The following is a 24115-nucleotide window of genomic DNA, read 5'->3' as shown; positions in this document are numbered from 1 at the left end:
TGGTCTCCAAAATATATTTGGGAAAAAACAGAAACAAAATATGAGACTTTCTTGTCTTTTAAGCATTGTGGATGCATTATCAACCTCTGCAAAATAAATAACACAAATAAAAGTAGATTCAGAAGAAGCACAGGAATCTCTCCAGAGGAAAATGAGACAGAACAGACTATTCAGTGGGTTTAATACTTAGCACCCCACATGACAAATTTGTTCAGCTTATTCTGATCTTGCTAGAGTTTAGTGTCATGCATGTGTTGAGAGAACAGAATAGATATCAAGGGTATTACAAACAGATTAGAGAAGAACATTTGGGTTAATTATGCATGGGTAAAAGATTAACAACTTGAAAGTCACTATTAAGTAATTCTCAACACACTACACTGTAAGATATATCTTTTTTCCCCATGCAACTAAAAAGAAATACTGAAACAATTCCAACATTTATGTGAGTTACTGTTACTATCTAATATTAGTAATTTCTAAGTTCAGTAAGTGTTAATGAACAATACACAGTTGCTGATGCCTTGCCTGAATGCATGCAAGATAAGAAAAATACTGCTATAAAGCTACAGATAGGAACACGTGCTATATATATGATATAGAGCTTTCAGCAAAATTAATAGTCTCATATTGAATTCCAACACCCATAATATATAATATTACTTAATCTGCATTGTGATATTCTCAGGTTTTGCATTTCCTTACTTCTTCTACATGTAATTGGTGGCTGCTAGTGGTTGGGAATTCACAGGTTGAAATATTTTAATACATAAAATGCATAGATACATAAGATGATGGGCTTGTGAAGAGAGGGGACTGTTCCTCATGAGTCATACACAAGACTAAGTCCAACTGTTAGTCCCAACTACAGCAAATCCCTCCAATCAATAGGAAACAAGTAAGCCAATGTATGTAACTTCCATTGATTCCCTTTAGTTGATACTAAGGATATAAATAAACAAGACAAATTCCAACTTTTAGCACAACACCACACTTATGATATCATAGGCATCACTGAAACCTGATGGGATGACTCCTATTGCTGGAATGTAGACATCGAAGGCTAGAACCTCTTTCACAGAAACAGAACAAAGGGGAGAGGAATGGGAGTAGCCTTATGTGTGAAAAACAGTTACATCGCAGAAGAGATGCAACAATGCAATCTGGGAAACCAGCTTGAAAGCATCTGGATAAGAATCTAGGGGACTGGGACTCGAAAAGATCTCATTGTGGGTGTCTACTACAGACCAAGACAGGATGAAAAACTCTACGAAGATTTCTGTCAACAGTTAACCAAAAAGGCATAAAGAAGAGCTATAGCAGCCATGGGAGATTTCAACTATCTTGATATTTGTTGAAAAACAAACTCAGTCAAGAGTACAAAGTCCAACAAATTCCTCACTTGCCTTGCAGACAGTTTTATGGTCCAGAAGGTAGAAGAGTCAACAAGGGGATCGGCTACCCTCAATCTTATCTTAAAGGCTGAAAACATGATCAAGATGGGATTGTGGCGCAGCTGGCTGAGTGTCAGCTGCATTAAGATAACTTCTGACCAAAAGGTCATGAGTTCGAAACCAGCCCGGGTCAGAATGAGCATCCGACCAATTTTGTAGCTTGTTGTCGACCTTTGCAATCTGAAAGACAGTTGGATCTGTCAAGTAGGAAATGTAGACACCACCTATGTGTGGGGAGGCTAATTTAATAAAATTTACGAGGCCATAAAAAGACTCCAGCAATAAACTCTAGCAAAAAGCATGTGAGGAATGCGGAAGTACTTCATCAGTGTCGCAGATGGACGATGAAAGCGACAGCTCCCCTGGCGGCCAGAAAAAGTTAAATAGCCTCTGACTGTCTCGTCTATGTTGTGTGTCTTGGCATTTAATGTTTGCCATATATGTGTACATTGTAATCCGCCCTGAGTCCCCTGCAGAGAAGGGCAGAATATAAATACTGTAAATAAATGCAGTCAAAGTGTTCGGATCCTTAGGGGCAAGTGACCATGTGTTCCTGCAGTTTGTGATACAAAGGAAGGCTGAAACTAAAACAAGTCAAACTCACGTTCTGGACTTTAGGAGAACTGACTTCCAAAAAATGAAAGAAATATTGAGCAGCATTCCGTGGATGCCGATACTAAAAAAACAAGAGAGATGTGAATGAATAGGAGTTTTTCAAGAGTGAAATACTCAAGGCGCAATTGCAAACAATGCCAACAAAGAGAAAAAATCAGTCAAGTGCAAAAAAGCCAGAATGGATGTCCAAAGAACTTCTAAGTGGGCTAAGACTCAAAAGAGACATGCACAGGAAGTGGAAAGGGGGAGAAATCACCAAAGAAGAATTCAAATGAACAACCAACTCCTGTAGGAAAAAGGTTCACAAGGCTAAAGCACACAATAAGTTCAAGCTTTCCAAGGACATTAAAAACAATAAAAAGGTCTTCTTTGCTTATGTCAGTAGAAAAAGGAAGAACAAGGAGGCGATGGGGCCTCTGCGAGGAGAAGATGGGGTAATGCTGATAGGGAGAGAGAAAAGGCAGAACTACTCAATGCCTTCTTTGCCTCAGTCTTCTCACAAAAAGAAACTCATCCTCATTCTCAGCAAGATGGCGTGGATGAGGGATTGGGGGAAATCCAACCCCAAATTGGGAAACAGGTCATCTAGGAATACCTGGCCACTCTAAATGAATTCAAATCCCCAGGAGTGGATCAGTTGCACCCAAGAGTATTGAAGGAACTAGCAGAATTCATTTCAGAACCACTGACAATCATCTTTGAGAAGCCCAAGCAGATTGGAGGAGGGAAAATGTGGTCCCTATCTTCAAGAAGGGAAAAAAAGATGACCCAAACAATTACTGTTTGGTCAGAATCATGTCGATACCAGGCAAGATTCTGGAAAAGATTGTTAAGGAAGTGGTCTGCAAATACTTAGAAACAAATGTGGTAATCGCTAATAGTCAACACAGATTTATCAAAAACACGTCATACAAAACTAATCTGATATCTTTTTTCGATATAGTTACAAGCTGGGTAGATGCAGGGAACGCCGTGAATGTAGCATATCTAGATTTCAGTAAGGCCTTTGACAAGGTCCCTCATGACTTTCTGGCAAACAAACTAGTCAAATGTGGGCTAGGCAAAACTACGGTTAGGTGGGTCTGTAATTAGTTAAGTGAATGAACCCAAAGGGTTCTCACCAATACTTCCTCTTCTTTCTGGAAAGAAGTGATGATTGGAATGACACAGGATTCTGTTCTGGCCTCAGTCTTGTTCAACATCTTTATTACTTAGGTGAAGGGTTAGAAGGCATGATCATCAAGTTTGCAGATGACACCAAATTGGGAGGGACAGCCAATACTCCAGAGGACAAGAGCAGGATTCAAAACAATCTTGACAGATTGGAGAGATGGACCTAAGCTAACAAAATGAAGTTCAACAGGGACAAATGCAAGATACTCCACTTAGGTGGAAAAAATGAAATGCAAAGATACAGAATGGGGGACGCCTGACTCAACAGCAGTATGTGTGAAAAAGATATTGGAGTCCTCATGGACAACAATTTAAACATGAGCCAACAATGTCATGAAGTGGCAAAAAAAAAAAGCCAATGGGATTTTGGCCTGCATAAATAAGAGTATAGTGTCTCAATCTATGAAAGTCATGCTACCCGTCTATTCTGCCTTGGTCAGACCACTTCTAGAATATTGTGTCCAATTCTGGGCACTAAAATTGAAGGGAGATGTTGACAAGCTGGAAAGCGTTGACTAAAATGATCAAGGGTCTGGAGAACAAGCCCTTTGAGGAGCGGCTTAAAGAGCTGGGCATGTTTAGCCTTCAAAAGAGAAGGCTGAGAGGAGACATGATGGACATGTATAAATATGTGAGGGGAAGTCATAGGGAGGAGGGAGCAAGCTTATTTTCTGGTGCCCTGGAGACTAGGACACAGAACAATGGCTTCAAACTACAGGAAAGGAGATGCCACCTGAACATTAGGGAGAACTTCTTGACTGTGAGAGCTGTTCAGCAGTGGAACTCTCTTCCCTGGAGTGTGGTGGAGGCTCCTTCTTTGGAGGCTTTTAAACAGAGGTTGGGTGGCCATCAGTTGGGGGTTCTTTGAATGCGATTTTCCTGCTTCTTCGCAGGGGGTTGGACTGGATGGCCCATGAGGTCTCTTCCAACTCTATGATTCTATGCTTCTATGAAATCTTTTCTTACATGGTGTATGTAAAAAAAAATCACCAATTTGTAATACAAAGTTTTTGCATAGTTTCCAAGCTGTATTCCCTATATTAGGGAAGGTAGGACATGCCATTTTCTTGAACAAAAATGTTTGTTCAGTAGAAAAGATATATCTCCACAAAAAACATAGATTCCTGTGCCCCTTTTTTTCTGAGGGGAAAAACTACACATGATCCTTCTGTACAGGAATCAGTATATTTATACAAACTATGTGAAGTCACACAAATGTGTTAAAAATATGCAATTTGTGTGAATAGGGAAACTACATGTAATTTTTCTTCATGCATTTTCTATGTAAAAATAATATATTTTGTGCAAGAATCACAAAATGTAGTATATTTCTTATACAACAGCTAATTCTCTTCATTCTCTTTCCTGATAACAGGGACTTGACTAGCCAGAAAGATAGGTGATTATCTGGCAATGCCATCTTTATGTTTCCTTCCACCTCGGAGGGGGGACTATTTGGGGGCATGCTCCATCTAAATATGGTCACACTATGAAAATAAACCTCCAATTTCTGCATTGTTTGCAGTTGTCTGTCCCATCTAATGCGCCCTCTGCTATTTCCCAGGCCCAATCCATTCACCATTCCTTCCTTTTGCAGAGGTGAAGGCTAAGTAAAACAAGATTCACACTGGGTTGTTGTGTGTTTTCCAGGCTGTATGGCCATGTTCCAGAAGCCTTTTCTCCTGACATTTCACTTGCATCTATGGCAGGCATCCTCAGAGGTTGTGAGGTCTGACCATACAGCCTAGAAAACACACGACAACCGAGTGATTCTGGCCATGAAAGCCTTTGACAATAAGATCCACACTGGCATATGGAAGACAGTAAAGAGTGATATTTTTTCCCCCCAAGATGGCGACATGGAAGCAGCGACCCCGTTAACACCAGTGGGGCAGAAATTAGAATCTGCTGCAATCCTTGGCTTGCAGCCCACATTTTGCTGCAATTAAAATAGGAAACCTTCGCATTTCCTTCAAGGCATCTGAGGAACTAAAAAAGATCGGAAACCGCGCTGCAAAACCTCACCATTGCTACTGCGGCCTACAATCGAGCTGCTCCTGGAAGGCCTTGACAACTGGTAGGCCTTGCTTCCCTCCGGGTCTTTCCATCGCCCGAGCTGGGTCCCTCAAGCCGTGGCTGTCTCCTGCCACCGTGCCTGCCTTGGGAGGGGGTTTGGGGACAAAGAATCCATCTGCTGCCTCTGCTGGGCCCCTTCGCTGATCAGGAAGGGGCCGAAGAGCTGCTGGGCCGAGCCACCGGGCCGCCGTTGTTCCCCCTCGCCAGTCCGGGAGGGATGAGTTTTTCCATCGGGCGGGCCCCATCGGGCTGAGACCATCCATCAGGCCCTACCATTAACCTGGGAGGGTCTGCAGAGCCTGAGGGCTGCCTGGTCTGCGCAGCTGTTGTCCCCCCCCTCCCCTCCCCAGCTGAGAAGGAAGCGTGAGGAGCGCCGCCAGGCCCCATCACTCCCCCTTGCTGGGAACTTGCAGGCTGAATTGTTCCATTGCCCCCCCCCTGTCATCTAAGAGGGGGCCGAAGAGAGCCTGCCTGGCCCCCCTTTTGCCATTGGGAGAGGGCCGAAGAGTCGCCTGGTTGTGCTGCCGCTGTTCCCCCCCCCACATCATTCGGGAGGGGGCAGAAGGAACGCCAGCCATCAACTCCCCCTCGCCAGTCCGGGAGGGGTGAGCAACTGGATCCCCCACCACCTTGGGAAACCGATCGCCTTTCCAGCGGGCCCCTCCTTGTTGGGAAGGGGTCGAAGAGCTCCGGCCTGCAGCTGCCCGTCCTTACCCCCTGCAGGGTGAGGAGGGCGGAAGAAACAGCAGGGTTCCATTATCATCGGATTGCCTTTTGGGAAGGGCTGAGGAGCCTTTTGGCCTCGCCTGCCAGGAAGCTCTGTTGCCATCTTGCCTCTTTTTCTTTTTCCTCTATTTTTGTTTTGACTTTTTCCCCCCCTCTTTTCTGATTAGCTGTTGTAGTAGTTATAGTTGGCTGTATGTTGTGTGTTCGTTGTAAGTGCTGGTTGTTGATTGTGACAGGAGGAGGAGAGAATAAATAGGAATACACATAGGAGATTGATAGCATAGGACAGGGTCAGATAGGCGTTCAGTGTGAAGTGAGCCCAAGAGTACATGAGACTGACTGTTTGAAGGCATAGGAAGACATAGGAAGGTTTGTGGATGGTTTAGGGTTGTGTATGTTGATGAGTGAGTGCGAAGGTCCGTGTGTGTTGATGAGAGAACCTGTGGAAGAATGTGGAGAGTATGTGAAGTGGAGGAGTGACTGGAGGAGTGGTTGTTGTGACGCGAGTTGGTTGTGAGTTAGGGTTGGCAAGTGTAGAGTGGAGTTGTAGTGTTGAGGGGTATCAGTGATAGGAATTTAACATAGGAATGGCTAAAACACAGCCTCATGTGAAGAACAATCTATCGCACTTGTGCGATCTCTTGGGAGAATCTTTCAATCTTCTGTCGCTTCAATTTAAGACTGAACGATAAAATGGACCTCCTTTTTAGAGGACTTGCCCTGATTATCAGAACTCCAGTGCAATTCGATCTCCCAAGGGCAGACAATCTTTCATGTGCAGATTTGGCTGAGGACTTGTGTGTAAATGGAGAGGAAGGCTCATTGGACCTTGGGTTGGAGGGAGGGAGGGAGGGAGGAAGGGACTATGGGAGGTCTGAGGGAAGGGGAGGGTTGTCTAGTATGCATGGAAGTGAGAGCAATTTGGACTGGCGGAGGACATTCATGGATATTCAGAGGACAACTGTTAATTTAACAACAGACTCTATTGCTCAGCCAACCGCAGCTTGTGGCCAGGAACAACATCTCCAAATGACAGACAAGTTTGCGGTTGAGGTTGCTGATTTAATGATCAATAGAGGCAGATGGACCTCTAGGAGGGCTGTTTGTGACTCTCTGGCCAAAATCCTATCAAAAAGACCATGGGATATAAGACTGAAAGCCATAACCTGGTTGCGGAGGGACTATCAGTCACTTGACCGCTCCTCTTGTCTTTTAATTACACCAGAAGACAATTTATGGCTCGGCGAGCTGCTGGCAATGCGATCCTGCCTAAAGAAATGGGGCATCTCCATCAGAAGGGTAGTTGTGGACCCTCATATCCGCCCCCTTGTTGACACAGTGGTACCTTCTCGCCTTGTTCCATCAGGTCCCTGTGAGAATTCCACAAATAGCTCCCCGGTTAGGGCCTCCCCTCCTGGTCTGTTTCAATTCGAAACCCCATCTGCTCCAGTTGTCCCTACACAATCAGCCACACTTTCCCACCCAATAACACTTCCCCTGTTCAGCCCACTCAGCTCCCTTGATGTCTCCCTTTCTAGTTTAACATCAGAAGCACCCCTACCTGAAATTCAAGGGAGACTATACTCCAGCCTTTCTTCTTCTGAAAGCTGACTAGCCACAGATTCCAACCATGTAGGGTGGGAGGGGGGACCGGAGGAGGGGGGCGCCATTCAGGTCATGTGGGGGAGGAGATTTGCAGGTCACCAGCATCCCAGGGAGAAGCGCAACAGAGTTCTTGCGACCCTGGAGAAGGTAGGAAATGGTAGGCCCCATGACAGTCCCCTTGGTCTTAAGATCCTGCTGATTAATGCCAGATCCGTCAATGGTAAGACTGCTGCCATTCAGGACTTGATCCTGGATGGGGGGGGGGGGCGGATCTGGCTTGCATTACCGAGACCTGGTTGGACGAGCTGGGGGGAGTAAATCTCACTCAGCTGTGCCCACCGGGCTTCGGAGTGCATCAGCAGGCCAGGCTGGGGGGGCGGGGAGGAGGAGTCGCAGTTGTCTATCGGCAATCCATCGCCGTGGTCAGATGCTCTGTTCCGCAAGCATCTGGGTTTGAGTGTGTCCACCTGAGGGTGGGGAACCGTGATAGCGTGGGGTTTCTGCTGGTGTACCGCCCACCCCGCGACCCAGTAGATTCCCTGTCTGAGTTAGCAGAGGTGGTCTCCAATTCGGCCTTGGTCTCCCAGCGCCTGGTTGTGCTGGGAGACTTTAATATTCATGCTGAGACCTCCTTGACTGGTGCAGCTCAAGACTTCATGGCCGCCATGACGACCATGGGGCTATCACAAATTATATCTGGCCCTACCCATCAGGCTGGACACACACTCGATCTAGTTTTTGTGGCGGACAGTGGAATGATCAGAGTGGAAGAACAAAACATCCTTCCTGTGTCATGGTCTGATCACTATCTGATCAGTTTTAGACTTTCTGCGACCCTTAACCTCCGCAGGGGTGGAGGACAAATTAAGATGGTCCGCCCCAGGAGACTGATGGATCCGGATGGTTTCCTGAGGAATCTTGGGGTTCTTTCTGCCATGGAGCCTGGCGATCCTGTCGACGTCTTGGTCGATCTCTACAATAGGGAAATGACCAGGGCGCTAGATACGATCGCTCCCGAACGCCCCATCACGTTGCATCATGACAAGCCGTCTCCCTGGTTCACCGGGGAGCTGGCTGTGATGAAGCATGTGAGGAGGGGGCTAGAGCGCACTTGGAGGAGATCTCAGGATGTGTCTGATCGAGCACGGGCTACAGCCTCTCTTAGGGCGTATACTGTGGCTATACGGGTAGCCAAGGAGTCCTATACGACTACCCGTATAGCGTCTGCAGCAAATAGATCTTCGGAGTTGTTCCGGGTCGTTGGGGAGCTCCTTCAGCCACCTGTGGTGGAGGAGGTTTTTGACGACCCGGAAACTCGGTGTAGCAATTTCGCACACCATTTTGCAGGCAAAGTCGCTCAGATACGCCTTGAGCTCGACTCCAATTTCACCGCAGTGCCAGAGGAGGTGATTGAGGCATCTGCTTGTCCAACTTTGTGGGATTCTTTTAGGCTTGTTCCTCCTGAGACTGTGGAAGAGGTCCTTGGGGCTGTGAGGGCAACCACTTCGGCTCCGGACCCTTGCCCGTCCTGGCTAATTAAATCGGCCAGGGAGAGTTTGGTTGATTGGTTTGGGTTGATCATTAATGCATCATTGGAGCAGGGGTCTTTTCCATCTCTCCTGAAACAAGCTGTGGTTCGTCCACTCCTTAAAAAGGCTTCCCTTGACTCCACGGTGCTGAACAATTTCAGACTGATCTCCAACCTCCCTTTCTTGGGTAAAGTGTTGGAGCGGGTGGTTGCCTCCCAGCTCCAGGGCTTTTTAGATGACATCAACTACCTAGATCAGTCACAGTCTGATTTCAGGCCTGGTCACGGCACCGAGACAGCCTTGGTCGCCTTGGTGGATGACCTCCGTAGAGAGCTGGACAGGGGGAGTGTGACTCTGTTGGTTCTCTTGGACATCTCAGCGGCTTTCGATACCATTGATCATGGTATCCTTCTGGGACGACTCTCTGGGATGGGTCTCGGGGGCACGGTTTTGTCGTGGCTCCAGTCCTTCCTGGAGGGTCGATCCCAGATGGTGAAGCTGGGAGACGCCTGCTTGGTCCCCTGGCCTTTGACCTGTGGGGTCCCGCAAGGCTCTATTCTGTCTCCCATGTTCTTTAACATCTACATGAAACTGCTGGGAGAGGTCATCCGGAGTTTTGGAGCTAGGTGCCACCTCTATGCAGATGACGCACAGCTCTACTACTCCTTTCCACCTAATTCCAAGGAGGCCTCTCAGGTGCTGGACGAGTGCCTGGCCACTGTGTCTATCTGGATGAGGAGGAACAAGCTGAAGATCAATCCCGACAAGACAGAGGTCCTTCTGGTCGATTGTAAACCTGACCGGGGTATAGGGTGGCAACCTGTCCTGGACGAGGTTACACTCCCCCTGAAGTCACAGGTCCGCAGTTTGGGAGTCCTCTTGGATTCAACGCTTACGCTTGAGGCTCAGGCGTCGGCGGTGTCTGGGAGGGCTTTCGCACAACTGAGACTCGTGCGCCAACTGCGACCGTACCTCGCGAAGGCGGATCTGGCCGGAGTGGTCCATGCCTTGGTCACCTCCAGATTGGATTACTGCAATGCGCTCTACGTGGGGCTGCCCTTGAAGATGGCTCGGAAGCTCCAACTGGTCCAACGATCAGCAGCCAGGATGCTAACTGGGGCCCCTTACAGAGAGAGGTCAACCCTCCTGTTTAAGGAGCTCCACTGGCTGCCATTTATTTTCCGAGCCCAATTCAAGGTGCAGGTGCTTACCTACAAAGCCCTGAACAGTTTGGGACCAGCCTACCTGCGTGACCGCATCTCCATCTACGAACCCACACGTTCTCTTCGGTCATCTGGAGAGGCTCTGCTCGTGATCCCACCGGCGTCGCAAGCGCGCTTGGTGGGGACGCGGGACAGGGCCTTTTCCGTGGTGGCCCCCCGACTCTGGAACACCCTCCCCAAAGACCTTAGACAGGCCCCTACATTGACTGCCTTCAGAAAGAACTTGAAGACCTGGCTTTTCCGATGCGCCTTCCCAGATTAGGAAATCTCCACCACCAAGTCCCATAAGCACTTTATCAGAACCAATGATTGCTGCACATCACACATCGCACTTGCCCTGGAAGCCCTATATACTAGGCCTGTCGGTTTCGTTTCGTTAATTCGTTATTTCGTATTAAAATCGTTATTTTTTGCATATCCGAAGCGATATCAAAACATATTTTCAAACCCAGAAGGGTTTGAAAATATCGAAGCAGCAGCCCCATTTTTTTTACGAGCTGAAGCTCTGCTCGTTAATGGGATGGAGGCTGCTGTGCTGCAGTGCTGGTGCCTGGGAGCCAATCCGGCGCTCCCAAGCACCCTAGCAGTAAATGGGGCGGGCGGGGCGAAGGGGCGGCGCGAGCAACACAGCTGGGAGGAGGAGGAGGAGGGCGCCGGAGCCGATTGGATGGCGCGCGCGCGCGCGCGCGCCATCCGATCAGCTCCGGCTTCTGCTCCCTCCTCCTCCTCCTCCTCCTGCAACACAGCTGGGAGGAGGAGGAGGAGGAGGAGGGCGCCGGAGCCGATTGGATGGTGCGCGCTGTAGATACCTAAAGAAGGGAGCCAAGAGGCATGTCGAGAATGCCAAGCAACCGCATACCTTCCTCGCCTCAGCAAGGCTTTCCAACGCGCGCGCGCTCGGATAAAGAGGAACTTTTCCCAACTTTGTACGCGACACCACTCCGCTCTTTGCCGGTGGATTGGCTCACCCATCGCCTGAAGTGTAGATCCAACCCAGGACGACCCTCTCCATGGCTCCCATCCGACTCCAAGCCCTTCCCTGCCCCGACTGAGCAAGAAACGGAGCGGCTCCCCGCAGCGCCTGGGTTGGGCTGAGCCCTCCTGATTCTCAAGCCTCCAAAGCCCGGCGCGCTCTTCCCATTCGTGGAGAAGCACGTCGCTCAAAAGGAAGAGGATTTGCCCCGCCCTGGAAGACTGAGGCATGCTGGGAGGTGTAGTTCCTCTAAGAGACCAATGCATGCCTCTTCCTTTTGAGCGATGTGCTTCTCCACGAATGGGAAGAGCGCGCCGGGCTTTGGAGGCTTGAGAATCAGGAGGACTCAGCCCAACCCAGGCGCTGCGGGGAGCCGCTCCGTTTCTTGCTCAGTCGGGGCAGGGAAGGGCTTGGAGTCGGATGGGAGCCGTGGAGAGGGTCGTCCTGGGTTGGATCTACACTTCAGGCGATGGGTGAGCCAATCCACCGGCAAAGAGCGGTGCTTTTCGGGCTTGGATGTTGGGTACCGTGCGCCTTTGCTGTTGCGCCCTCGCCGTGCGCTTTTACGCACGGAGTTTGGGAACTTGTTTTTGGCACGGCTTTCCTGGCACCGTGGAAGGAGCCTGTGAACGGGAAATGGATCGGGTGTGGAGTGAGCATTGCCCCCAACGCTTATCAGCTCTGACACTCGTGTTTGATCTCGTGTGTGTCGCGTACAAAGTTGGGAAAAGTTCCTCTTTATCCGAGCGCGCGCGCGTTGGAAAGCCTTGCTGAGGCGAGGAAGGTATGCGGTTGCTTGGCATTCTCGACATGCCTCTTGGCTCCCTGTTTGATCAAGAAAAAATTTGTTTCTAAAATGTTTTGTAAATATTTACGAAATTTCTTAAATAACAAAACATTTTTTTGGAAAGTTTTGTAAATATTTTAAATATCGAAACAAAAAAACACCCCAATTAAGAATCGAATTTAGAAACAAATTTTTTCTTGATCAAACAGGCCTACTATATACACCTCCTGTCACATCAGCACTTTTAATCTTGTACCCATTGCTCTGGCCCGGTCCAGTTTTATTGTGTTTACTGTATTGTGCCTGTTGTTTATTTTGCTTTATTCTGTTTTTAATTGTTTGATTTGCTTAGATTGTATTGTTGTGTTGTGTGTTGAGGCCTCGGCCTGTGTAAGCCGCATCGAATCCTTCGGGAGATGCTAGCGGGGTACAAATAAAGTTTAATAATAATAATAATAATAATAATAATAATAATAATAATAATAAAACAATAACCAAATGTCATTGTTATAAAAATGAAACTTCCCTCGCCTGGGGTCTTTCACAATGGCTCTCTTTGAAATTGCACAAGGAAATCATGCTAGTTAAAAATAACTGACCTACACACATTTTGGTGCCTTAAGTGTTAGACTTGTTTCTGGGTATATTTACTGTTTCCGAACATAGCACCAGTTTTCTCTGATCAGCTCTAGTTTTTAAAGAATATAGAACATATGCCAAATACCACTATTTTTTCTGCTTGCCCATAAAAATCAGGATACTTTAATATCTTGTAAGCAACAAGGAAACATGTTAAAATTAAAAGAAAAGTGTACTATATGAAAATCTACTTATTTCATGCAAAAAGCACAAACTGTTATAGATTTTATAAATTTAATCATATCTAAGAAACTAAAGCTGATGCCATCTATCCCAGGCATCCTCAAACTGTGACCCTCCAGCTTTTTGAGCCTCCAAATCCCAGAAGCCCTAACAATCTTGTTCAATTGTCAAGAATTCTGGGAGTTGACGGCCCAAACAGCTGGAGGGCTGCAGTTCAAGGATGCCTGATCTATCCAATGCAATTTTCTGAATCAGCATCTCAAATAGCCCCAGGAACAGACCGATAAACCAGACAAGAAAAAAATGTTTTTGTTGGGTGGTGATATAATGTAACACCAATTGCTATCATTTCTACAACTCTCGTGATTTTCTAAATAAAATAAAAAGTAATTCAAATAATTCAGAAATCAGTTAAACATACGTTAATTAAAACTATCAGACATCTCCAGGAAGGATGTTTTTTAGTGCTAGATGAGACCAGGAAGCTTACCACATTAGTAAGGTGAGCTAACTTAATACCTCCAGTCTTCGATTTCCTGCTTGTCTTTCACCATTGTAAAAGTCAAACTGGAATAATTTGAATTATAGATATCATTGAGTGAAAATAAATTCACTGATTTCAAAAAATTACACAACAGATACTACTGAAGTTTTCCTTTCTGCCTCAAGCATATAGATAAACAAATGCAGGGCTTTGTAGGAAGCAGTGGGATTTGTGCTGTTCTCCCAGATTAAAGACACATTGATTCTTTCCACTCTGAGTGGCATTTTTCTTCCACTTAATATGTACCTCTTAAAGAAATGCTTTGAGGCTATAGGCACCCAAGGGAAAAATGGGTGACAACTGTGACCAAAATTAAAATGTAAGAAACAGGGAAACTATTTTTGAAAGAAGTAAAGAAAGAACCGAGAAAGCTCCTTGGGAGGGAAATCATGCATGCAAATGTTATTGGGGTCTAAGTAGACCTAAGGAGTAGTCTCATCTTGGAGAAGTAAGTATCTGAAGTTCTGGTGCAGGAAGATAAACATGATTTTATAGGCATAAAAGAGATGGGATAACTTTCAGGCCTGAATATTATAATTGAAGAATGGGACTCAGGGCCGAGCACAACATATAAACGGCAAACATTCAATGTCAGGACATAAATAGAATATACACATGCATAAACATTAAAATCATTATGGGAGACACCTGGCTGAATCATGGTGTAGTGATTTGTATAATGGACTATAACTATGGAGAACAGGTTTCGATTCCCCATTCAGCTATAGAAACTTATATAGAAACTATAGAGTGACTTTGAGCGAGTCACAAACTTTCAGCTCCAGAAAACCCAAAGAGTGGTTTGTCTTAGGGTTGCCATAAAATGAAAATGATTTGAAGGCACACAAGAATGACAATAATTATATGTTACTGTCTAGCAAACACATTGAGATTTTGTTGCTTTCTTTTGTGTAGCAAAAAGATAGGAACATCCTTTAATACTGCACTGGTCTCTCTAGCTTAATATCGTATGTGCAGAATAAAAGTAACAAATGGTTTAGTTATAAAATTTTCTTTAACTAGTAACTTCCAACAGTGTGCTAGACTGGAATGTGGGGAGTCCCATGCCAGATGACAGACTGAATTGTGCTCTTTGCTCCTGGGTAGATGTAGTGTTCTAGCAAATGTGACTTACACTATAGTCTGTAGGGAGTGCTAGCAGGAATATCCAAATAGCCACCCAACTCTCTGATTTTATTGTTGTTGTTTTTTTCAAGAATGCGATATGTCTGCCCTTCTAGCTTATATGAGTGTCATGATGATAATAACAGGATGAGAATAAAAAGTAAATAATGACAGGGATTCTGGGAATTATAAACGCTGCATGTTTGTCTTTATCTGCTGTGAAAGACATGTGATAAAACTACTGTAATTTTGACAGTAAATACTGATTGAGTAGGTGAATAACACTCTGATAGCAGCATGCCATGAATGAAAAAGAAATTATAATTAATCTAACTACTGGAAGCACAAATTGTTCTCCAGAACTGCAAACCATATTTATGGAACTTACTGTTATGTCTTCACAGTAGTTTTACCTCCTGGAAATGCGTTGGTTGCTTGGAATAGAGTAGGGATTCTAATAGATATTGATTTAGAAGTGAGTGAATGGATTGCTTTAATTTCTCAATAGCTAAGTGCATCTTGTGAAGTTGTAAATTGTCCCAATCCAGCATCCCAGATACTCGATTAGGCCCACATGGTGTCCTGGTATAGGAAGTGAATCAAATGCAAACTCTAGAAGGTGGATTATAGTATGATGCCATTGTTCTTGAAAGGTGGAAAATCATGTTGTCAATTGTAAAAAGGGGTGTACTGCGACATCTATATGTGCCTTGACTGTATCTGTTAGTTGTCCCTTAAAGGCAGTGTGGCTACCTGTGTTAAGCTTTTTCAAGAAAAACAAATATTAGTTATAAAGCTACAACACACCATCCTGCAATAATTTTCTCATAATCCAATGCTTAGAACATGCTTAAAGAGGATACAGATTTTGAACTGACTAATGGATAAGACTGCTCTTAGCAACCTTAGGGCCCAGGTGGACCAAAAATAATATATTCTGAGAAATCTTGTGCAAGATAAAGAGGTGAAGGAATCATGTCTGTGTTAGCAGCTTCTGTTCTTATAAAGAAGCACTCCAAAGAATCCAGAGTTTACCATGAGCTCATAAATTTTGGCAGAATCATTTTATCAGTAAAATTAATTCTTTTGAAGTATATTTTTCCCTTTATGTCTGTGTTAACTAGTTAAAAATTGGATCAGAAAGTTTATGAACTGTTCTATAAAGAACTGATTAAAATACAATATTTGTGGCATAAGAGAAAAAACTATTTTTTCTCATTTAATGGAAGCAAAAACTTATCTGATCCTAATATACATCTGAAGCATATTATGCACCTGTATGGTACTTTGGGGGGGGGGGGGCATATATAATTGACAGATGTTGATCTTACAGGTAAACATGATTGCAGTGTGTGTGTGTGTATAATGAACAGTACTTTATGTTTGATAAAATAGTAATTATTTGCAGTGTGAATTTGCAAAGGCTCATTTCTATAAATGTTTACCTTCGAAGCATTGATGTGAAAGGTAGAAGAAAGTGTGTCTCTGCTTTCTTCTAATTATATGGACTGAACAATCAAAGTGCTAATTTGGATTGTATGGATTTCCCATTATTTCAAGTGTGCACTTAACAGTTACATAGGAATATATAACCTGGAGTGTATTATTGTTATTTGGTGTCAAGTTAACTTCAATTTGTGGCAACCCTATGGATAAAAGTCCATGAAGAATAGACCACAAAAATCCTAATTATCAGGTATTCTTCTTGGGTCTTGCAAATGTAGGTTTTAATCCAGTGGCACAATCCTTTATAGCTTTCCTGTTAAGACTAACAATCTCATCAGATGGGATTGTTTTCAGCGGCAACACCAGTTCCTCAGCAGTTTTGTGATGGAGCCCACTGGCTCCCATCCCACAATGTAGAACTGCTGAGGAACCAATGTATGTTGCTGCTATGACAACACGGATGGCTTCCCGTGTTGCACTGGATCAACATGAGATGAGGTAGGGGGGAACCTGGGTGATGCGGAGCATGTGGTGACGGTTTCCCCCTACCTCCGGTGGCAGATCTGATGAGGTTGTAAATGTGGATAGACTACAGCTATAGTTATTTTGTATTCATAACTACATAATACAAGTTAAGTGCAAGTTATATTATAATTTCAGAATCAAATATAAACACCTAGGAGGGATCTACTATAAAATGTTTCATATTAAGACATTCCACTATTACTGTGCAATGCATCAGTTCACATTAGGTAAAATGAGAGGTATCAGCAATTTATTTGCTTATTATTACATTTACTTGTAATAATAAACATAAAAAACTAAAGGTAACTTGCATAAACAAAAACATAACATAGTTAAATGTCATAATGCATTAAATCAAAATATCAACCAAAAAGAAAAATATGACCAAGAAAATAACATTATGAAAATGAGAATTTCTTTCTGAAAAATAATCAAGTTAAACTGGAAATACTATTTAAGAATAGAAAAATATGTTCCCACTCTCAGGGATAATAAATAAATTATAAAATTAATAAAATTAATTCACTTTTTAATATTTTAAAATATTTTTAAAATGTAGAATTCACATTTAAATTAGGAGATCAAACTCATGCCACACTTCAAATCAATGAAACTTTTTTTTGAAGAACTTTTTCCAGTTATGATTTGCTATGAATAATAACTGTAAATATTATAAACTTAAAAGAATTTGATTCCTTTAAAAGTTGGATTTTTCAAGGCAGAGCAAATAATCAAGGAGTGTAATAGGCATATGCTTACATAAATAAATAATAAAAAATAGAAAATAGAAAATAAAAAACTAAAAAAATAAGAGCCAGTAAATCTAAAATAAGATATGAGAAGCCAAGAGGCAGAGCCCTAACATTCCACTGGATCTGTGCAGATCTGATGAAGTGCTCATTTTCTGCATCATAGCATCTTATGTATTACTCAGAACAAATGATCAGTCAACATCTCAGGCTAGCCCACCATGAATAAAGAATATGACCACATCAACACCAGAACTCTATTCTATGAAGGCAATATCAACAATCTAGGGCCAAAACCTAGGCTGGTGCTTTTGAATGGTTTTGTGCACCTGGCCCAATGAAACAGCACAATTTTTTCAGGATTCAGGCTTAGACGTTTATGATTGCACATGTTCATCCACCGATTACAAATTTTCAAACTTGCTAAGTACACTTGCTAATTGATTTTGAAGTCTGCCACTGGAAAAATACTGCCAAGAATAGGCATTATTTACTGCTATGAGTGGAGTTAGCTATTTGCTGAATATACGTTGCAGCTTAAAATTGTTGAGACATAAGAGAATCAAACCTCACACTTATGCCTTCCAAAACAGACATATGGGCATGAAATATTATTAGAACAGCATTATAGTTCCAAAAACAGCATCCTGGGACAACAAGAAGGAGCAAAAATTTCAATTTGAGCTCTTAGGGTAGATCTAATCTGACCTATAAATCAGGGCCAATCTGGTGGAATATATACCAAATTGGTCTTAGTATGGGTCACAAAGACAGTCCCCCAGCTGCTGTGGAGGTGGGAAGATGTCCTAAACATGGTTCAGCACCATCCCCTCTCCTCTCAGCTAGGGCAATGGAGTAGAGACCACTGTGACATGGAGAGTGAGAAGGGATGGTGATGTACTCAGGCTTTTCAAGCCCAGGAAACTGTAGGAGTCCAGACTGGGATTGTTTCTGCACCTCAAGAACATGATTACGTTCAGAGAATGACCCTGCAGAGATTTCCATGTTTGATTTTAATGAACAGGACTCTGTACATTCTCAGGGGTTTGAGGATACAGAAGATGGCCTAGAAAATACAGTTAAACACAATGAAAGAAAGGATTCTGGGATGTCTAGTTCCCAAGGCAGAGTTGTTTTGAGACAGCCTGATGTGAACCAGCTTGAGACTGTAGACAGGGAAAGTGAAAGGAATGTGCTAACGGGCAACCCAGAGGAGGAGGCTATCTTTGATGGTAGAGAGCAGATATATCAGGATCGCCACCTGGACAGGGGAGTCAGGCAGTCTGCCAGGATAAGGGAAAGAAAGAATTTGAAAGATATTTTTCATGGGAATCGGAATGCTTTTACTTAGGCTCTTGTGAATAAATATCTGGTCTCTGCCACTCTGTTCTTTAGTGAATCCAACATCTAGCTTCATGCCTACTGGGAAACAAGTCATCCAGGATACCTGGCCACTCTAAATGAGTTCAAGTCCCCAGGGCTTCTTGGCAGGGGGTTGGACTGGATGGCCCATGAGGTCTCTTCCAACTCTTTGATTCTATGATTCTATGACTCAGATAACCCAGTTCAAAGCAGATATTGTAGGATTTTCTGCCTTGATATTCTGGGTTATGTGGCTGTGTGAAAGGACTCTGGATCCACATGGTCTTTTGCAGTGAGGACATAGATTTCCAGTTACCACCAATATGACATGTCAATTTTATATGCCTTCACTTTTGTTGCAGGCCATCTCTCTAGGTTGAGGATATGACATAAACAATGGAGTTAGGCATCATCTGAAAATTCTGGTTTTGTCAGAAATATTCAATAGAACAGTAATGCATAACTAAATATGCGTTGAATTATCAAGACAAATGTTTAGAAAAACCAGAGAATTGTTAAAATGGCACAAACCTTCTTAGTTTTCAGATCTTCCTGTCTTTTCCACAGCCTCCCTTCAAAAATTCTGTTGTCTGTCTTTATTTTATTTTCAACATAGTTCAGTCTTTCATGGAGAAAATCAACTAATGTCTGAGCATTCTGCTCCTTTGACTTTATTTTATCGTATTTTCTCCTGAAACAGAAAAATAATATATCATTACCAGTATAAAATATTATAAGGAATTGCTGGGCAGACTAATCACATAGTAGCTGTGATCTAGAGATGTTTTCATATGTGTGCCAGGCACAATGTGCACATATAAGGTTTATTGGGCCATTTCTTCTTCAGCAGCTCCCCCTGCTGAACCACAAACTGATTTTTAAATTCAAAGGAGTTTAAAAAGCAATTTGGAGTTTGGCGGGGGGGGGGGGGGGCTGTTGAAGAGCAAACGGCTCAATAAATCTTACATAGGGCCCTTTCACACAGCCCTATATCCCATATTATCAAGGCAGAAAATCCTACAATATCTGCTTTGAACTGAGTTATCTGAGTCCACATTGCCATATATTCCAGTTCAAAGCAGATAATGTGGGATTTTACTCAGCTGTGTGGAAGGGGCTATAGAAAGATTAGATAGCTCACAGAAACAACACAAATAAAAACACGAAGCTGCTTTAAACTGAGCTAGACATTTGGCCTACACAAGTCAACATTGTCTGCCCTAATGGGCAGTTACTTTCTAAATCTCAGGATCTTTCATAATCCTGCTTTCCAACAGCAGTGAAACCATGATGTTCATTATTCCAAGTATATATACTACTTTGGGAGTCATTGGAGAGGAATGTAAAAAAGAAAGCAAACTTAATATATATTGTTGCTAGACTAATTAGGTGTTCTATAATGACGATGATGTTTACTATGTTTATATCCTGCTTTTTCTCTCCATAAGGAGACTCAAAGCAGCTAACATTAAAAGCATTATAATTCAAGGAGAGACTGTGTATATATTGTACAAATTGTGTATATTTTGGATTGCGAAACTATTTAGGTGGTACACTTAGGTTTAAGTGGTACATTTTTAAAAAACTGTCTTTGAGGTGACCCATTAAATATTACAGAGAAATTGGTTTAATCCGGCACATTTAAATCAAATATTTTGTCATACCTTCTGTATATAACATCATACTTCTTCATATGCATGAACCTAAGCACTATGACTAGTTGTATGAAATAAAACTATGTATTGTTATAGCCTCCTCCTCCCACTTCCAGCATATGAACTCTAAAAATGACTATGGAGAACTGGAAAAAACTCTGGAACTAGATTGTGGGCAGGCTAGATGGCTTCAGAGAAGTTAAGTTTATGTTGTAACATAACGTTAGATTTAATCCCTTGTCTCCATAAAAGTAAGGTGTTGTTTTTTTTTACAGGGATGATCAGCAATGCTTCCTTTAAAAGACTTTAAAAAATCTGTATTAGAAAAATAATTTCCAAAACATAAAAAGAACCACAGTGGATCAAAGCAAAACCTTTTGAATCTGGTATTTTGCTGGCAGAGTGACCAAGTGGCCAACAAAAATTGTATCGACAATATATACAATCAGTACAATTCAATGACCTTGCATAATAAGTCGGCCTCCACTTATCTGAATATCATTACCCATGGTATACTCCTGAACTAGCTCCATGAAGTCAGAATAGAAGCCATTATCTTACAGTGGCTTTGCTCTTGCCTGCAAGGTCAGTTCCAGAGTGGGGCTGGGAGAATGTATCTCTGCTCCTGGCAACTGTGCTGTGAGGGTCATGATCCTGTTCTGATAACTTTTTTAACATAAATATAATGCTACTTGTAGTGTCATCAGTTTAGGATTGGGTGTCATAAGCAAACAGTGTTGTTGGATAAGACCTAGTCAATTAAAAGTGAATTTTAGAAATACTGAAGTCCTGTGGGTGCTTAACCTCCATGTCTAGATACTGGATAATTTACAGATGATGCAATACTCCTTTTACAGGTGAGTATTCTTGAGTCCCCTGGTGGTGCAGCAGGTTAAACCGCTGAGCTGCTGAACTTGCTCACCAAAAGGTCAGTGGTTTGAAACTGGGGAGCAGGCTGAGCTCCCTTTGTTAGCCCCAGCTTCTGCCAACCTAGCAATTCAAAAATATGCAAATGTGAGTAGATCAATAGGTACCGCTTCAGCAGGAAGGTAACGGTGCTCCACATGACCTTGGAGGAGTCTATGGACAACACCAGCTCTTCAGCTTAGAAATGGAGATGAGCACCACACCCCAGAGTCGGGCGTGACTAGACTTAATGTCAAAGGAAGTGATAGAAAATAACTAGACTTAAAGTCAAGGGAAGCTATTGAAAATGACCAGAAATTATGTATCTCTCTTCTTGCTCTGGTGCTGGAAACCTTCTGATAGCAGAGAGGCACCACACAGATATCACCAGCTGTTTACAGAAATTGAGATGCTTACCTCAAACATTCTAGAGACTTCTGTACAATATTCACCTGGTTTTCTGTTCCTTTGTTTAAAACAGTGACTTTTTCAATTTCCTTTTTATATTTTGCAATATTTTCATTGACTTTAGTAAGCTGGTTTGAAATATCTAAGTATTTCTCCTAATAAAATAAAATATATAAATGTAAGTGAATATATATTTGTGAAGTTTGCAAGACAAGACTTCCTTATACTGTATTTCAATTGCACAGTTAGGTGAATCAATGTATAAAGTAAAACTGTTTTCAGAAGTGCATTCAAAACATTTAATGCAATGGGAATAATATCATTTCTGTAGACATAGACCTTTGCAGAGTTACCAAAGTATCGATGTGCTATATAAATCCTTACTATTCTTCAGTACCCTGATCTGCAATGCAGGGAAAAATGGAAATGTAACCACGTTGCATATCTAAGCCATGGTAGCATCACATATGAAGACCATTACAGGTTCATTTTTATTGTCACAGATGATTTACTGACACTTTGAAATGATATGATAAGAAATTTTAACAGAAGTTCTAAAACCAAACAATAATAGTTCACAAAAATCAGTGAAGGTAAAGGCTTACATAAGCAAGACTAGCCAGAGATGTGTAAATTACTCAGGTTTTGTATTTCTTTGAACTGTTTGAAAATATTTCAGCTCAAAAACAGCAATACTAATTTAGAAATATGTATAGCAAATTGGATAAGACCCTAAAGAAAGAGACATGAAAATTGGTGGAAAGAATATGAAAATAACACATTTTAAGATATGCAAATAAACAACAAAGAGTTTGAACCAGGATGATTCCATCCCTGCTTACCTTTGAATGTTAGTTACCAAGACATTTAGGGGATGATGAGATCCAAAATATCATTGCATGAGATGGTATTAATAACAGAGTACAATTTAACATCATCATCCATAAGTGTGAGGAAAAAAGGCAGAAAGGTAAGAACCATATATAGGTCTAAGCCACAACACTGATCCGGGGAAAATATACAAATGTTTTCTCTGCTGATGTTATAAGAGAAAAACTTTCAATGATGTATCTCACAAGCTGAATCGTCCATGGTAAGACCTTTGGATAAAAGGCTGCAGGTCTGTCTCAAATGAACAGTGTCCAGAAAAAAGAATGACGAATAGTTTTGGTGAGAAAATAGGAACAATTGGAAACTAGTTTTGTCTTGCTCGCCACAAGGATGTAGTTCAGGATTCATTACAGTTCGAAGATGTCTAGTGTCCCAAGATCAGAGTCACCTCAATGACCTCAGAGGTGAATAGAGAGACCGTTCAGCTGAGAGACAATTTGCATCAAGATGAACACACAGCCCAAGTTGACTAGAATCTGCGATATCTGAGTTGGCAAAGGGGAGATCTAAATAATGTTGTGTAGACACTACCAAGGTTCACTCACTGATATAATCAACACAGACTCTTCTTAATGGAATGCTGATGGCACAATTGCAACATGGTCAGTCTAATCAACCCCAACAGTAAAAGAGAATTGAAATAACTGATTTTCCTGAGCAAATTAGAGAAATCACCGCAATGATCTTGTATGTCAATGTGGAAATAGGCATATTTCAGAAGGTGGCTACTCAATTTCTTTTTAGTAAAAGAGGGGGGTTGGAAATTGGGATTGCTCCAAATGAGGATGAGGCCCTCCATCTCTTTTGGGGACCACATAAAACTGTTATGGAGTCCTACCATTTTAAAAAGAAAGATATTCTAGCAAGCATTTGTAATAGTTTGGCTATGGCTATCTCTTATAAGAGAGTGTTTGAAGGAAGGGAATAACAATTGGGGGGGGGGTATCAAACACTACTATCTCATTGAATTATAATAAAGATCAAGTGGACAGTGGCAATTGTCATGCAAGAGTTTCAATAGCATCCTGCCAATTTCCAATGATAGATATTCCATTCTTAGTGGCAGCAATGAATGAGCCAAAAAACTAACAAGTTATTAGAAGACCTTTTTCTTGATAAACACTTCAGCTAGGAACTAGAAGCAAAACTCTTCTTGTCCAATCATGTTGATGAGTCTTGAGGGGTCCAAATACTTCATTGCATGGTGATAAAAGAAAAGCCTGACAGCTGTCAAAAGCAGTGACAGGATTTGCAAAACCAGAAAATTCTCTTTGAGAGTTTGTGGTTACAGTTTTATTTTCATTGGTCTTTTCACTTAAGAGACTGTTTCCTTTCAAAAGCATGTCCTCAACCTCAGCCGTAGATTTCTGATTTAGTGCTGTGGAATGGAACTGAGCCTGACAAAAGCAGTAGAGCCAACCAGTAGAACCATAGTCAGCTTCATGTCATGTCGTTTTGATCTGCTGCCAAACCAAGTTGCCTATCTCCCTCAAGTAAAACCTTGGACATTCTTATCTTGAG

General features: G+C 42.6%; 1 protein-coding gene across 1 annotated transcript in view; it reads right to left on the bottom strand.

Annotated features, from left to right (window-relative positions):
- The window catches only part of CCDC178 (coiled-coil domain containing 178), a 157988-nt gene that overhangs the window by 101196 nt on the left and 32677 nt on the right, over positions 1-24115 (bottom strand). The window contains exons 15-16 of the mRNA XM_067467036.1: positions 21713-21858; positions 19266-19425 (exon numbers count right to left, since the gene is read on the bottom strand). Of these exons, the coding sequence (XP_067323137.1) occupies positions 19266-19425; positions 21713-21858 (306 nt within the window). The remainder of the gene's footprint in view (positions 1-19265; positions 19426-21712; positions 21859-24115) is intronic.

This window comes from Anolis sagrei, chromosome 4 (genome assembly GCF_037176765.1).
Source record: "Anolis sagrei isolate rAnoSag1 chromosome 4, rAnoSag1.mat, whole genome shotgun sequence".
Classification (NCBI taxonomy): domain Eukaryota; kingdom Metazoa; phylum Chordata; class Lepidosauria; order Squamata; family Dactyloidae; genus Anolis; species Anolis sagrei.
The sequence above is the reverse complement of the archived record's forward strand: the minus strand, read 5'-3'. Positions and strand labels throughout refer to the sequence as shown.